Source organism: Felis catus, chromosome A2, assembly GCF_018350175.1.
Source record: "Felis catus isolate Fca126 chromosome A2, F.catus_Fca126_mat1.0, whole genome shotgun sequence".
NCBI lineage: Eukaryota > Metazoa > Chordata > Mammalia > Carnivora > Felidae > Felis > Felis catus.
Window position 1 is genome coordinate 123,304,339 of NC_058369.1, and position 17,634 is coordinate 123,321,972.

General features: G+C 43.0%; 1 protein-coding gene across 7 annotated transcripts in view; it reads right to left on the reverse strand.

The window, feature by feature from the left end:
• Window positions 1-17,634, reverse strand: part of PDE1C (phosphodiesterase 1C) — a 510,042-nt gene that overhangs the window by 291,806 nt on the left and 200,602 nt on the right. Inside the window, exons 1-2 of one of the 7 annotated variants that reach the window (XM_023250475.2) lie at window positions 14,903-15,340; window positions 14,217-14,319 (exon numbers count right to left, since the gene is read on the reverse strand). The exons of 5 other annotated variants lie outside the window; for them this stretch is intronic. In XM_023250475.2, coding sequence (XP_023106243.1) covers window positions 14,217-14,317 — 101 coding nt within the window. In that variant the 5' untranslated portion in view covers window positions 14,318-14,319; window positions 14,903-15,340. Of the gene's footprint in view, window positions 1-14,216; window positions 14,738-14,902; window positions 15,341-17,634 lie in introns of those variants that run through there. One more of the 7 variants, XM_045052568.1, reaches the window with a different exon arrangement.

Here is a 17,634-nt window from a genome sequence, read left to right on the forward strand (position 1 = left end):
TACAGCCTGCTTAAGCCTAACACAGGGAGCCTAACACAGGGCCCGATCTTTATGACCCTGAGATCATGACCTGAGCGAAAATCAAGAGTCAGCTGCTTAACTGACTGAGCCACCCAGGCGCCCCTTTAAAGTTGTCTTTTGATAAAGATTCTTTTTATCCAGCACTCCCTAAAAACTGAAGCCCATTGAGTTGCTAACACAGAATCCCTAAGCACCCACCAGAAGTTGTAACTCAATGCAGAGACATGATGTACTATAACCAGCATTGACTGACCTGTATCCACTTACCTCTTAGGCAAATTAAAAGCCTCCTGGTCTTCACTGAAAATCAATGTCTGTTTCATCTGGAATGTTTCTATGGAATTGTGGATTGACCAAGAACTATCATCGGTGTATGTATGTGTATGTATATGTGTACATGCACGTGTATAGAACAGGAAGTGAAGAGCTGGAAAATTTCCCCTCAAAGGCTTCTGTCCGTTTATACCCAGCTGATCACATTCTGAAAAGTGAATACTGAGATGAGAACATTACCAAAGAGTAAAGGGCACCGACCCCCAATATTTTAAAAAGTTACCGAAAGCTCTCCATAGCTGTGTCATCTAGCAGAGGCTTCTAGACACTGAACTTCATTTTACCTCTCCTGGCCCCAGCCAGGGAGAAAAAGGATGAAATTAAGCAAGCATAAAAGGGGTGATTCTGTCCATAGTAAACCTGGACCTACTTGGGGACAGAGCCCAAACAGCCAGGGAACAGCAAGAAACAACAAGGTAGGAGCAAGGATGCTTCTGAGGGGCTTTATTTGCTTTTTGGGTGGCTTGGAGTTCCCAAAGTACCAGGCATGCCCACAATCAAATAAATGTAAGTTTCACATACTCCAAAGTCAAACAGATGACTTGGGAATCATTCCTGATAGCCCGGATAAGTGAGGGTTGAATAAGCACTGATGTTAAATTACAAAGCGGCTGACAGTCTTTCGTTTTTTTTTTAAGTGAGTATCTTTGAGTAAGAGCCATATGGGTGCTACAATGAGGTTTATAAATAGGCTTAATATTCAAACAAGCTGGCTTAAAAACAAAACAAAACAAAACTTGTGTTCAGTTTCAAAGTTGACAGCAAGATACCTCCCAGTGGGGCACAAGAGGGTTTTCCGGTGTGGGAAGTTGAATGTGCAACAACTACGCATGCACAGTGAGAACTCTAGCTCTCGGCCTTCAGTGTTTGCCTGCACTTCCAGGCAATGGTGACTCATTCTGCTCCAGATCCCGTCTCCATCCTTCCCTACCAAGGTCACTACTGCTGCTGATGCACAGACAGCTTTGGAAATCTTGGTTCTCGGCCCTCAGTTTCCTCAAGGGAGAGGAGATTGGGGGGCAAACTCAGAAAAAGTGCACAGAGTTAACTGAGTGGAGTTAACTACATGTTCTGAGGAGTTCAGCTCCCTTGTGGGAAAGTGGACTACAATAAAATGTCCCAAATACCCATGAAATGAGCAAGGACCTGAATGATCATCTGATCCTCCAGTTTTGTTTTTCATTGGCATATGGGTTACAGGCTGAAGAGAACCAGATATCTCTGGAAACTTCTGAATACGTCTTAAATCATTTGTATGAACTACTCTACATGTTGCTGAGAATGGAAGGTCCTTGTACATTTCTTCTTAATCTACCAGTGATTTCATTTCCATGATGCATACATTAAAACCTAGATTTGCAAAGCTTTGTGTATATTGACTGCTTGATGGCACTTCTCATATTTGGAACAAGTAAATGCCATTAAGAAAATGTATATAAATTGCAGTCTCCTGGCACCTTCTGGCAGAGTATTGGGGAGCGGGAGAAGATATTAGAGAATGTGAGAGATTCTCTTCCGTTACTAGCTCAAATATTTCTTAACTGATGAGCTACAGAATGAAAATCCATATGGGCAATGATTCTATTTTCTTTCATGGCCAAAGATCCAAAGCAATATAAAAAATGAAAAATAGTAAAATGATATAAGCTCACTTTCACCTGGAATAACCCAATAATTACTAAAGGGTTGTTTTTCTTTAAATTTTCTAGAGAATTTTTCTGCTAGTTCTTTCTTTGGGGGGGGGAGTGAGGATTGTCCCACAGACTCACACTCTTCCATTTAGCCTTGTTAGAAAAGGAAGATCATATTCAGAGTCAGCGACTCCCAAGGCACAAACCTGCAATATGTACTCATCACCCAAAGTGATGAGATCAAATTCAAATGAAGAAGTGAGGTTTGGGGACGAGGATGGTGAACCCGAAGAATAAGAGAACGCTAATCTGAAGCAGAGCTGTAAATAAGACCATCGATTTTTAACTCACTCCTAGAAGCAAATATGTTTGTATCTAGTGCTGGCTGGGCACTGGAAAGAGGAGAAATCTTTAAGAATTAATCCAAACTAAACAACCCCACAGGAAGCCCCACATGGAACAGCACCAATTCACTCAGCCAATCCACACGGTGCCCCACGCTCCCATATTCCCGAAGGCCTGTTTCTTCATTGTTCTCCCTCCCCAGCCCCCCTGTCTGCCTGCAGACAGCTGGCCAGACATAGAAATCCAAATCTCTTGTTCATGCCTGCTTCTCTCCTGGGCCTGAGTTAAAAATTCCAGCACTCGAATTACTGTCCAACAGGCCCCCAAATGGGACTCCCCCCCCAGAGAAAGCTGAAATCTTCTTCTGGAAAGCAAGGCTTTTTGAACAGACCAAGCACTATTTCCCTCCTGCTTAAAGCTAGGCAGTGAGCTAATCACTGGCACCAACGACAAAATACGGAAAGGTTTTTAGAGAAAGAAAATAGAAAGTAAATGTCATGCTTGTAGAAGTTCAGGTAGTACTTTTTTGCATAAATTATTTATCCCTCTATTCACATATTTACAACCACTTGCTGTGTTATAAGCACAGCAAAACTGTGTGGGTGAGAATGGAAGAGATTTCTGTGACCTCCTTCTTAGGAGCCTGGCTCCTGTTTAGATAAACATCAATGAGAAAGGCTGAAAACAAAAATATTTCTTAATATCCATGCAACACTGCCAAAGTGGAGATAAATCCAAAGGATTAAGACAAAATCTTACTCTCCACAGATGTATCCCTGTAATTAGGGGAGGAGTAGAATTTTTTAAATTGAATTATCCAAAGAGTTGCTCCAGGTCTCTACTTTGCTCTTCCCCATGTGTATTTAGCCGGAACAAAAACTGTATCTTCTGCCAAGTTTAACTTCGGCGACCAGTCTAATCTTTCTAAGCCTTTCCTATCTACTCTAGGAGTATTCCTTCCCTCGCTCCTCTCTTCCACCCTCCTCCCAACTCTTATCCAAACCTACTCATGGCAGAAAGCAGCTACTGGCCATTTACAACTCCAGGTGACTTTAAGTCAACACACAGTTCCTGGGGAGTAGAGATCCTTCCTATTTCCTCCAAAACTTCTCTAACAGTAACATCATCCACAGAAGACTCTTCTCTGGACACAGGCTCTGTAAATTTTAACAATTTAAATATGGCAAAAATAATGGGAATATCCAAAAAACAGGAAAAAAAAAGAGGGAAAAAATTAACTAGCAGATACACTCATAGGGACCATTCTGAGCTCTACTATCGATGGAAATCAGTTGAACATTTGAACCAAAGTCTGTTTACCTATAGTTACCTTCACTGAAACTATCCAAAGACTCCCAGAAATGGGTGCTTTGAACAATTCCTTTATTTTTTTTAACAATGACTAATTTTAGTCCATAGTTTTGTAGAAAGAATGACAATTCTAAACAATATCTATGGAGCTTCGATTTACGGTAATTAATCCTTTTGTGTCACAAATGAGCAACACAGAACTCTATTCGTGAAAGTATTTGTGGTCCCTCATAGTTAGCAGACTCGATTTCCAAATACAACCTCCTGGAATAGTATACTAGATATAAAATAGGTAATTTAAAGACATTATAAGACCCATCACAGTCATCCTTAGACAAGAGTCAGAGAGATAGAGAAAAAAATGGGTCAGATATTAGTCTGAATTTGAACTATTCCTAAAACACACATGGAAGTAGATTTCAAAAACTAATCCTTCAGGGGGCACCTGGGTGGCTCAGTCAGTTAAGCACTGGCAGTGCCTGCTTTAGATTCTCTTTCTCTCTCTCTCTGCTCTCCCCAGCTCATGTTCTCGCTCTCAAAATAAATGATAAATTAACTGAAAAGAAAACTAATCTTTCACTACTAGATTTACTCAGAGCATCTCTAGAGTGCAGGAAAAGTCTTGGTTATTTCAGCATTTTGGTTGTTTGGAATCTGGATAAACAAAACTTAATGTTCTTTGGATGTCCAATAGTGACTTTCGGCCAAAATATTCAACGTATTCTTATGTTGATTATTTAAGGTTTCACTCTTCTGGTGGCCTTAAGGGAAAGGAAAGCTGTTTCAGCAGAATATTGAATAGTGCATCGCTGCAATAGACCTCTGGAAGAGAATGAAAGTGGAAGGAGGGAGAGCACTTTGGGGAAGGCCTTAAAGAGTAGGAAAAGGGCCATGAATGAGGAAACATGGTGTGGAAGGTGAGAACTACACCAGGACCTGTGCAGTGCCCCAAGAGACAGAGGCCTGGTGTGTCCATCATAGGGCACCTCAGGAGCAGCAGTGACCCCACGGAGCACCACTGGGCAAGCCTAGACAAAGGACAACCTCCTGCAGAATCCAGAGAGTCTACCCAGCCAACCTTCAAGAGGCCCTGCTGTGGTGCTTGGGCTCCACGCTTTGGGTCTCACTGCCTGGCTCATGCTCTGTAGTTCCCAGAAGGTCCATGGTGAGGGCCCAACTTCATTTGGCTTCTTGGGTCATAGTCTCTTTCTTCCCTTGGAATACTGGGAATGATCCTGCCTTCCCCACCCCCTCAGGTTTTTGTCTCTGTTCCAAATCCATGTTATGGTGAGCATGGCACCAAGTAGTCAATATAAAGGTTCCAAGCAAAGCTATGTACACATTATGAGCTGGCCTTTCCCATATGTTGGATAAGAAAATGTCAATGAGAAAATATATATAAACTTACAGTCTTCTGGCACCTTCTGTCAGACTATTTAGGGTGTCACACTAAACTGCATTCTCTGTGTGTGTCTGTGTATATACATACATATAATTTATTTTTCTTCTTACTTTGTTGGACTATACATTATACCTCCAAACCAGGCTTTTCCATTTATCTCCAGACTCATTTATCCAACTGCTCATGGCTTCACCACATCTATTCAAGGACATCTTATAGGCCCCTCATATTCAATATGTCCAAAACTGAACTCATTATCTCTACTCCCCATTCATTGTGCTCCCATGTACAACCAAACCTACAACATTAACCCCCACCCCACCTCAGTGGGCCTGATCTAAGTAAATAGCATCTAGGAATGAAGCTAAAAACCTAGGAGTTTTCCTAGATGCCACACTCTTTCCCATTTCCCACATCCAAATCCTGTTGAGTCTGCCTCCTGAAAATCTCTCAAATCCATCCCTATAGACCTACAATGGCTTCCCATTGGTAAAACCCCTGGTCTAAAGAAGAAGCCTCTCAGCCTTAGTGCCACCATCTGGGAGACCTCCATGCCATGAGAGCCAAGCAAGGGAAGCAGTGAAAGTGCAGGCTAAAGTGTAAAACAAGAAAGCTGAGGCAGAGGTCCAAGTAAACTGCTAACTTCTGCACCCATGGAAACCACAGGAGCAGAAACAGGAAAGCCAGAGGTCAGGGATGCTAGTACCAATTTGTTGGTACATGTCTACTTTCTAAAGCTTGATTCAATGGATCTAGAAATCCGTCACCATCTCATCACAATGACCACCTTTGAGACCCACCTTGCTCATATCAAAACAGTCCCTTTTGGTCCTTTGCCCTGGACCTGTGACTTTCAGGACTAATTCTGTTTTCATTTGTAGCTGAATGTGGCACATGTACAATAAATCATCTCTTCTGCTGTCTTAGCTGAAGAAATAAATAAAATAAAATAAAATAAAATAAAATAAAATAAAATAAAATAAAATAAAATAAATAAGAAGCAAGATCCAATCCCTCTCTAGCCACGTCTTGAGACTCCTGTCTCTATACAATCTTGACTCTAGCTACGTGGCCTTCCTGTTTTTTCAGAGGTGCCATGATCTTTTGGCTTTTTTGCACATGCTGTTTTCCCAGCCCCTGAATACCTTAGAACACTCTTCTTCAACTCTTTACTTAACGAATACCTACTTGTTCTTCATAGCTCATTTTAAATCTCACTTCCTCGAAGAAGCCTTCCCTGATTTTTTGCACCAGGTTTGGGCCCTCTATTATATTTTTCCACAGCACTCGTCAATATAAATAATTACTTGTGGAATTACATATTTAATATTTGCTTCTACCAGTAGACTGAATGTTCCCTAAAGGAGGGAGCCTTTATCTTGCTTCTCACTGCCTGGTGCTGGTGCATGGTAAGTGCTGGAGAAATGTTTGCCTAGTGAATGAGTGATGGATTACTTTCCTACATATAGTTGTACGTGTAGTCGTTCGGATATATCAATAAAATTCATTACCTATAATCATAAATTATGTCTTCTCAATTGAATTATTCTCTAAAGCTTTTCATTATTTCACAACCTAGAAACATCTAGGCTTTTCTTACACTCATGAAGACTCATTTATTTTATTTAATAAGAGCTGTCAAAAGGTCTTTAATAAAGAGTACAGTTCAATAAGTCTGAAGAATACCAAGTTGACATGGATTCAGTATACTTTCTCCAGAAACAGAGTGTTCCATTTGTTGGGGAATCCACTTTTTATTGCTGATGAGAAGTTGTGATGCTCATTCTCCAAGCTGTTAAAGACTACTTTATGGGCCTCAGACTCAACAATTATTTTTCTTAGTCTCTAATCAAAAAGCCATGACTCAGGTCATGTAAGTGCTTTCCCTCCATATGGAAAAACTGGAACCAAGCAGTTTCTATGAGCCAAAGAAAACTAAAGACAGAAAATCAAGCTAGAAATGTAGAAATACCCTCTACTCAGGGCTGCATCCCAACCAATAGAGGCTGTAAAGCTTGGTCAAAATAATAAACACTTAGTTTGATAAATAGTGAGTTGTAATTAGCTAATAAGTCAGCACAACCAAATTATGTTAAGCAAGTGATGATGTATTAATATACTGCATTAGTATTCAAGTAAAGAAAATTTCATTCTAAATTTAAAAACCCATTTACCCTTTATATATTTACCTCTTTCTCCCTCTTAATATACATTAAGAACCTATTCAGGTGAGACTTTATTGATCTTTATTAGGAAAAGAAAGACTCAAAAATAATCCCTCATATACAAATGTCTTCCTTCTCTGAATCCTAGGACATTGTGTCAACATCACTTATTTAGCAATTAATTATTGCACATACTTTTATTGTTGTTTTTTAACTTTTCACATGTATAAAGATTTATACTGTCTCCCTAACTAGACTCTAAATTTCCTGAGAACAGGGTTTTTCTATATCTCCTCTGAAGCTCCTGGTATCTGGTATAGAATAGGAGACCAACAAAAATATGCCAAGCCATTCCAATTACGTGACAGATTGGAAGGGCCAATTAATACCCTAAAATACGTAATCTGGAGGAAATAAGTAATTTTTTAGATTATTCTTTTGGCATTGCTTTATTAGTGAGATTCACGTGAAGCTCCTCTTTCTTAGGTCATCTGTTTGCGAGGCTTTTCCTCAGAACCATGACTCTCAGACCCACTGCTCCAAGCCAAAGGTCTCTCCATAGTTCCAGACTATCACCAACACCTACATGGATCTTCCAGAGGCTACTCCATTTCAACATATCTAAACCCAAGTTTATCACTCTGCTTTATCCCAGCCTGCTCTCCTCTCCATGGCCCCTAATAAGGCAAATGGCACCAAACTAAGACACCCAAGCCAAAACAAAGTTGGAAGACAACTTCCCTTTCTCTCTCTGCTCCAAAACTAACTGGCACTACACTAAATTCAAGAATCTTCTCCAAACAGTCGCCAGGCCTCAAATTCCATCACCAGTCTGTCCTCTACACTTCTTCCAGAGTAGCCATCCTAAAATTCAAATCTCGATTTGTTACTCTCCAGCTTAAAGCCTTTTAACACTTCCTTATAAGTAAGAGATAAAATGAAAACTCCTTAAAATTACCTGTACAAAATAAAAAATATTCTCTGTAGGATGAATGGAGAGTGGAACACATTTGTGTGTGTGTGTGTGTGTGTGTGTGTGTGTGTGTGTGTGTGTGTAATACAGCAAAATGTGTTCAAATATTTGCCTCCTTAAACTATGAGCATGTACAGTTTTGAATAAAACAAAAAGCAAATCTCCTAAAACTCCATGTATTACTACCTGGCGCATGCCTTCCTTTCCAACATTCTCTCTCACTCCTCCTCAACGGGCCAACATCTCCCATGCCTCTGTACCTCTGCACACTCTGTTACCTCCATTCATCAGCTTTCATCTATCCCTCAAAATTGCACTTGATAAGCTGCAAGAGGATATCACACAGCTACCTTTCAAGGAAAGTAACTGAGGCTCTTGGGAATTAATTGATTTATAGGGAAAGGTAACCCTGTGAGGTCCCTAAGGGACCAGGGACCAATTTAGGGGCCAAGTGCTTTTGTTTTTAATGTTAGTTTATTTTTGACAGAGAAAGAGAGAGACAGAGTGCGAGCAGGAGAGGGGCAGAGAGACAGGAGACACAGAATCTGAAGCAGGCTCCAGGCTCCAAGCTGTCAGCACAGAGCCCCACAGGAGGCTCAAACTCACGAACTGCGAGATCATGACCTGAGCCAAAGTCGGACGCTTAACCAACTGGGTTACCCAGGCGCCCAGGGGCCAAGTGCTTTTGAGGTGACCTGGGAGATTTCTGTCCAGTAGTTCAACACTGGATGATAGCAAATTGACCCAACCACACCCTCTCCTTTTGGAGATTATCAATGAGAAGTGAGCATAGAGAAGGGCACTAGGATTCAGGCTTTATCCCTAGTAAATAGAAGAGCTTTCCCAGTTGCCCGTAAAACCAGCTCATAATTCTGGGCTGATTTATTCTGGGCTGACTAGAGGACTCTTTGCTTCCTCAAATCTTTGCAAAACACTTCTTTGCATCTTTGCACAAGGCTGACATGAATGAAAAGGATCCGCGCGAGTCTCTTCCTTGTAACTCTAAGGACTCCGCTAGAATAAATCTGCAGCTGACTGCCAGTCCGCAACACCTTCTCTGGCCAACCCAGATAGAGGTGGCTCTCTGTGTATCCCTCTGTAACTATAGTCAACACTTCCGGCTTTTCCTTTCAGTCTCTCCTGCCAGCTTTGGAAGTGCTGAAGGGCAGGTATTTTATCTACTCTCGCACACCCAGAGCTTATGAAAGTGCCTGGCATATAATAGACACTCAGTAAATGTTAACTGAGTAAACTAATGTTGCCTGAACATTGGTGGCGCTATTAAAACTTTCAGATGAGTACAGAGAAAATACAGCAGCAGAGGGCTTCATTAAATAAGAAATATGAAACCAGATATCCAAGCTTCTCTGTCTATGGCTTTCCCTCACATCTTTGCTGTGTAGTTTGGAAGAGTCACTTAAGGTCTCGGTACTTCAGTGGGATATTAGTGAAGACCCTTTGAGAGAAGTCAAACTCAAAGCAACCTTAGCAGAAACAGCCTGGCTGGTGGTAGAGCTGGCAGAGTACAGAAACTGGGGCTTCTGGGAGCAGATCGGGGATTTCCACTCCATATTCTCCCCTCTGCTTTTCCCTAAGTGGTGGCTTCACTGTCTCCTATCACAGAAAGGTCTTCCCCATGAAGTGGGAAGTTGAGCCAGTGGCAGCCACCAGGAAAACCCAGAAGAAGGGAAAGCGGCACTCTCCAGCGGCCAAGAGAGCAATGCCAACAAAGGACTTTACCACTCGGTTCCGTGCCACACCTGAGACCTACCTACCACTCTTGCCACGAAGGTCAAATTCTAAGATTTGCCAGTCCTGGGTCTTGAGCTCATCCCTAATCAGGAGGGAGGCAGGGTCTATTACCACATTGGGGAATGGGAAAGCCCACTGAATAGACAATAGTCCCAGTCTGTTACCTTAATGGCTACTTACCTCCCTTTATATCATGATATCATTTTAGATAATGCAAAAGAACACATCATCTTCATAGAAAGTGTTATATAAGCATAAAATTTATTATACTGACTACCTCATAGTAAGGAAAAATAAACACATTATAGCTTAATTACAATTTTGACAACAGAATAAGTGAAACCTGTTCACTTGCTCTCAACTAAAAAAAAAAAAAAAAAAAGGTATAGAAACACTTTTTTGTCATCATAGAACAGTCTGGCAATAGAAAAACCCTTGGTCAGGACCCAAGGTACAAGTCATGACTCAAACCTATGCAGCCATGAGGCTCCCCCACATCACCAGAGGAATAAAGTACAGCCGTTGTCGTATTTTCCCTGGTGGATTGGAAGATTCCCTAACAAAACAGCCATCGGGAGGGGTTCTTAAAAATTCCACCCTCTTTGCAGAGGAAAGAAGTATGACAACAGCACTGAGGGGAAACCGAGGTTTACAGAAACGAAAATGGGTTTAAAAAAAAAGAGGCTCATCCCAGAAATGTAAGCAGATAGCATCCCTTTGACAGACATAATTAAAAAGCTCAGGTGTGCAGTATTGTTCCCTTCCAGCACAGAGGAACATGAACATGGGTCTGAGAGCTGCAGAGTGAGGATGAGGAACACCACAACCTTCAAATCACAGTTGGTCTCTATACATTGGTATTCAGCACCTCACGCAAGGAAAAAGAGTCGTCATTATGGTAAATATCAACGCTTGCAGGGTTTTGCCATCTCAGCTGGGGTACATAGTGTTTAAAATTCACATTTCCAGTATTCGATGTGCTATGAGCATGGCGATGATGCTACAAGGCTAGATTAAGAGTTTTTCCCAATTTTTTTCCCCAGAGAAATATGTGAATGAGCTCTAGGTTTCAAATACGTATTGATAATTTACTATACACCAGGTGGTACCGTAGGTGCTGGGGACACACCGGTGATCAAAACAGACTAGAAAAACTATGTCCTCATGAAGTTTATATTTTAGTTAGAGAAGACAGACAATAAACGTAATAATAAAAAAAAATGCCTAGCATTCAGGTGGTGAGATGTGTAAGAGAAAAAAATAAAGCATGGAAGGGGGATGGGTAGAGGTTGTAATGTATACAGGATCATTCCCTATATTCTCCTATGCTGTAGATTCTTGGCAGATAATAATAGCAGGAGCAACAATCCTCTTACTGCTGGTAAAGACCACTCCAGGCCAGTGCACAGAAGGGAAGAGGATATGGGGAGGGAAAAAGAGAACTTAGATAAACAAGAGTGGGATTCAGCCCTGGGTTGTGGCTTTGCCACATCTGTTCCTACCTCAGTTTAGATCTCTGTGCCCGATCTGGGTAATGATATTAACAAAACCTGCCTCCCACCTCGTTCATGGAATACTGTGTTGATACGTCATATGGCCTATAAGCTGATCCAAATATATTTGGATATATACACTCATGTTGAATATTATAAAGTTCCTATTTGGGTCTTTATGTTTCTTTAATCACCTACTTACTGAACACCTACTACATGCCAGACCCTGCTCTGTACACTGGAGGTACAGCAGTAAGCAAGACACACAAAGTGTCCGTCCTCAAGGAACTGATGCTCTAATACAGGAGATGAAAAATTCAATAGTAAATTGAATAGAAAAGATACTGACAAGAAGAAGACGCCACTGAACAGTCCAGGCATGAGATGATCAAGTCCTGAACTTAGATGGTTTCCAAACAAGCTGAACTAAATTCCTGACTATCTGTGATCACCTATAAAGCCCTTTCTATAAGGGAGTCATGGTAACAAATTTACTTGAAAATCCAATAGGACTATTGGGTATTTATAAAATGATGAAAGGGCTGCTTCCTTTCTCTTACTGACAGTCTGTTGTGTGGACAAATAGAAACATACCCTTCCACCTCCTAACGGTTTCTAGTTTGTGAACTGCGAAAGTGTTATTCCAAGTGGTATAAATAAGCATGCCTTTGGTTTCCAGAGTCTTTAGCAACTTATCACAGCACTACTGTTTTGGTTTTTTAAGTGGCAGTAAGAACCATTAACAGTAGTAAAAAACTATGCCATAATTACGGTAGGAACATGTCCTTTTCGAAACAGAAAATGAAGCAACAGATCTCCTAGGATTGCTGTTAGGCAGAGCGTTTCAGTAGAAGGGTAAAGAGAGGAATTCAAAAACACACACTTGGAAAAGAATCAACCCACACCTTTCATGTTCAAAGGCACCGGATGCTGAATAGATATGAGAGACTAGAGAACAAAAATGTGGTTATATCACACCCCAACACCTTGGGGAGAGAAGCCTACAAGATATGAAGCAGAAAGCTACAAGACAGCGTGTTGTAAGCACTAAACGCTTTTTTACACACATTCTCAGCCTGGCTGATTTGCCCAAACACTCCTCTCTAGCCTGAGTAGCTCCATGGAGTGGGCTGTAATTGTAAAGCAGCCAGAGAGCAGTCCTGAGTGTGTGCAGATGAGTCCCTCCAGCCGAGATGGCAAGGAGACCAGCCTGACTGCACTTTTACATTGCATACCTTGGACCCAGACTGTAGAGGCCAACAACTCTCTGTGTGCACCACAATATGATCAGACTGAATGCTCATTACCTATGACATGAGTTTATTGTAAACACTGCTCTGAAAGAGGCGCTGCCTTGCACGCGTCTCAACTGTCAGGACAGTCTGCCAACCAAAACGACAAATTTCCACACAAGTTTACCACCTCTGCTTGCTTACAGCAGCCAGACAACTCAAAAATCATAGTATTTGGCATGGTTTCCCCTTTAGATCAATGGCAATGAAACTCACTTAGATTATTAATGGAAGGGCTTTTATAAATTACACTTTAGGGGACCCCTTAAAGAAACATACACTTTCGTTATTGCTTCCCTTTAGAAACTTTGAATACCCTGGTCAGGATGTGGTCTCCTCTAAGATGAAGCGAACTTAGATCAGTGCCTTTTTGATTTTGTTTTGGGATGTGATATGTGTGTGTGTGTGTGTGTGTGTGTGTGTGTGTGTGTGTACACGCACGCACACACACACATGCTTTCAAAAACAATAACTACAGCAAAACAAACAAACTGCCAAGGAAGGAGCTGGTATTCCCATCTTTGTCCTTCATAAGGAACAGAATGTCTGGATTATATATTTGGAGAAAAAATTGTTTTTTTTAACTGCACTAGATATTTGATGCCAAATGTCTAATGAAATGAGTATCGGGTAGTTATGAAAGATGTCTTTGGGATCTGCCTGGTCAACTGAGGAGCAAGTTGTAAATATACAGGTATCACTAGAGCTTCCTGAATGGGGTAACAAGCTCTTCATTATCTATAAAATCTTTTCACAGAAAATACCATGTATTTTCAGGTCACCTCTCCTCAGTACCCAAAACCAGACAGAACCCAATGAAGTGAATGAAATTCAGAGATCTCTGTCCATCAGTCCAACTAGAATTCTGGCCACTATATTGAAAGCAAATGCACGATTTCACTATTCAAATACTGCTAGGAAACTCCACTGTTGGTTCTGACCCCCCACTTTCTCCAAAAATAGCCCCTTCCTTCTGGTGACTATTTTAAGATAGAAAGAACCCTAAGAAAATATCAGAAGTTGAACTAGGCTGGGGAGAAGGAGAGGAAAATTTAGCAGCCAGAATGCATGTAGAATTTGAACGGAAGGTAAGTTCTTGGACCACCTGCCAAGATGTTTGCAAGCACTTTGCAGAGAATAAGTCTTCCTTCTATTAACAGTCCCCAGACTTTTCTCCCTGGGCAAAAGGACCAGAAACATCTCCATGGGTACTGAGCTACTACAACTGAAATCTAAGGACATTTCCTCTTTCCCCCAAAGAAAGTATGCTTTGGAAATAGCAAGGCATTCTAAAACACTCAGAAAAGTCTCTTTTGAAAAAAAGAGGGGCGGGGGGAGGTAGCAGTGACTGTAATTAACAGAGAAGCAGTTGTGGAACTTCTAGGGCTGTACTTAAAGGGCCACGCGGGAACAGGGTGAGCAGTCATGGCTGTAGCTGTGTAGTAAAATACTGACTGCAGAGAGAAACGGGGCAAGAGAAGTAAATGGATTTACTTACAGCCCTCGGAGCCGAAGCCAGATTTTCTCGATCTGTTCGGGTTGCAGGTATTTCAGAGAGTTGCTCTCAAATTCTTCAATCTCCTTGGTCGGCGACTCCATAGCTGCAGGTTATCAGTGGGAGTGAGGCTGGGAGAGTTTGGGCTGGCCCTCCCCGCCTCCTCGCCGGCCCGGCCCTCGAGCCCCAGCCGTGCGCCGCGCGCCTTTGCCTGTCACTTTCTGTGCGCGCTCCTCCTTCTGGGCCCCCCAAACCCGGACTTACAGGGGGCTCGCAGCGCCGGCGACCCCCGGCCCAGGTGCCTCCTGGAGGCGGCTGCGGGAACCAGCCATGGTCCCGAGCTGCTCAAGGAGAAAGCACCTGGACCTAGTGGGATTTTTTTTTCTTTTTTTTTTTCTTTTTTTTTTAACAAAGCCACAGAAGCGAACCGTGAGGCAGCTGAAGGACTGGGGGGGAGCGAGGGAGCACCGAGTGTGGAGGGGAGACAGTGAGAAGGGGAGAGAGGGGAGGAGATGCGCCGAGGGGGAGCTGGGGCGGGCGGGGTGCTCCGACCCCGAGGCTGCGCACGGGGCTCCGCCCGTGCCCCCAGCCCGGGGCGCCCCGCGGCCTCCCCCCTCCCGTCCCGCCCCCTCTCCCCCCCCCCACCGCCTCGCAGCCTTCGCGCCCCGTCTCTGTTTTCTTTCACTTACCAGCAGCTCCGCTGACAAGCGAGAAAAGTGACAACTGAGAAAAGTCGTCTGTCAGCGCGCCGGGGCTGGCGTCTGGTGTGACACCCGCGGGCGCGCAGGGAGGGGCGCGCCGGGCAGCACGGTCCGCGGGGCACAGGCTCGCCAGGCTCTGGCCTCGGACCCGGGGCCCCGCGCGCCACGCACCGCCCCGGCGCACACAAGACCAGGCCCGCGGCGCCACGCGCGAGCCCAGGGACCCCGGGCTTGCGGGCCCCCCGGGGGGCTGCGGAGCAAACAGCGCGGCGAGCTTCCTCGGAGTTTATGGGGGGAGCCCTCAGGTATGGCTCACCTACTCTTCCTCCCTTGAGCCGCTTCCATTTTGAAATATTAAAGCAATTGGTAAGGACTAAAGTAACCACACATCACACTTAGAAGGTCCTGCTACGTTCCTGCTCTTGAGAGTCTTCGTTTCTCCCCCCGCCCCCCACCCATGGTGCGGAGAAAAGGAAAATAGAAACCAACAGTAAGGAGGTAGGAGTTTCCACCGATTCCACATACTCAAGAGGTCCCCGCGGGGCGACGGCTGAGCAGACGTTGGGACTGGCAAAGAGTTTCAGCTCCACAGAGTGGCAACGCACCGTCTGTTTCCCCCTAGGTCATTCACAGTGTCAATAACACCCTGTGTGCTCTGGAAGAATGGGACCAGCTATGGAGTTGGGAAGCGCGGTGGGATTAAGAGAGAGACCACAGACAGAACACTAGAAGATCCTGGCTCCGGGTGATTGCAGCCCTGACTGACCTCACAGAACTGGTGGTCAAACTCCCATCTAGAAGAAGCCACCAACACTTCCCTGGGCCATTTCAAAGCTGGGACTCAGGGCTCCTGAGATTCTGGGTGCAGCCTGCCCTGTAACCATAGTTCCCTCACAAGCAGTTAGATTCTTTCAGTCACACTCCCAGCGTCCTTTGGCTACCCATCAGTTACATACCTGCTTCCCAAAAATGAGAGACTTAAAGGTAAGAACTCATGTTTCTTCATTGCTCAAGTAAAGTTACATTCATTGTGACCTTGACAAAGAAATAAAATGATAGTGTCAAAATCCTAAACGTTCGCCCATTTGATGGTTGGCATTTACTTTCCAGAAATTAGAGGTTTCCATCCATCCAGTGGTGGGGATGGCATGGCTAGCCCCAGTCATTCCAGTGGAAGAAGGTATCTTCCACAAGGTGAGATGACAGACCTATTTGATTCAAAAGGACTTACACACTCACCTGCCACACAATCTGAAGTCACCTCATTAAAGTCAGTCCTTACGGATTTTCTGGAACCACATACATTATCACTGAGTTAACACATTACTACCAGGCAAAGGTAGTATTAAGCAGCTACCATGTGAACATGAAATTGATATATCTGAAAAGAACCAATTACCTACCCAATGTCACCCAGCAGGGAGCAGTGACCTACTAGAACTGGATGCTTAAAAAAAAAAAAAAAAAAGACATTGTTTTAACCACTTGTTTTGGGGATGCAAGATGGGAGGCAGCATGGTCCCCAGAGAGGTTTCCATCTCTGTGAACTCTGGGCAGCCTGCTGTCAGAATATGGAAGTGTAGCAATGATCACAGCAGCAAACAGGTATCTCAAACTGTCTCCAGTCTGAGCACTGCTCTAAGCTTCTATGCTCACATAACACTGGCAACAACTCTAGGACGCAAATACTATTATGATCATCCCCATTTTACAACAAGAGAGCTAAAGCACAAAGAGGTTATCCAAACCCACTGGAAAATGAACTGACCTGGAAAAGCGCTTGAGTTATGGCTCATTACCCTATCCAGTACAAATCTGTTCCCCTCACAGGGTCCCATTTTCCACCTGGCTAATGTAAAGAATTTAGGCATAAAGATTTTTTACATCTGTTCCACCTTCATGATTCTATGAGGTCATCTGGAGAGAACTGGGGAAAGGAATTGCTGAAAAGGGACATGCATATGGCTGAAAACATATTTTAATTATGGCACGGTTTCTCCAAGGACTGGCCTGGGATGAAAGGATACAAGAGAATAATAAAGCATATTCATCTTCCTGCCCTCCACCATATGTATGACCTTTTCCTTGTCTGAGTAGGATTTGGGTTAAGTCAGAGAAAAGTGAATTTTAGAAGAAAAAAGAAAGGAATAATTGTTCACTACAATTAAGCCCATCAGAAAGGGAAGACAAAAAAAAATATCCTTTAAAAAGTTTCTAAAAAGGAATTTTGTTTCATTTTTAAAAACTTTTTAAAATTGTACATTAGAAAATTAGTAAAGATCTATCACTTTTTTTTTTTATTTTAGAGCCATATAGTTTTTGGAGTGGGAGGGACCTTAAAGATAATCTGGTTTAGTAGAAGTTTACAGATTTTTTAAGCAACAGAACATTTTATGTAGAATAACATTTTATAAGGGACTCCAGTGCACACCTCATATTTAAAGATTATAGAAAGTGGTGCTCTGGTTGAATGGGGAAGGGGAGTGGGGAGTGCTTAGTTCTCAGAGACAGAGTCCACCTCTTCCTTCTCTATATCCCATCCCTGTGTGGCAAATACTCCCACTTCACAGATGAGAAAACTGAGGCTAAAGTACCATAGACTATCTTAGGATTTCTTGCTCCTAATCCAGGGTTGTTTCTAAAGCACATTATGAAAGGTTGTCTTCTCTCTGCCAACAAAGTATTACTACTTTTAGATGCACCATGTTATTATGTCACTC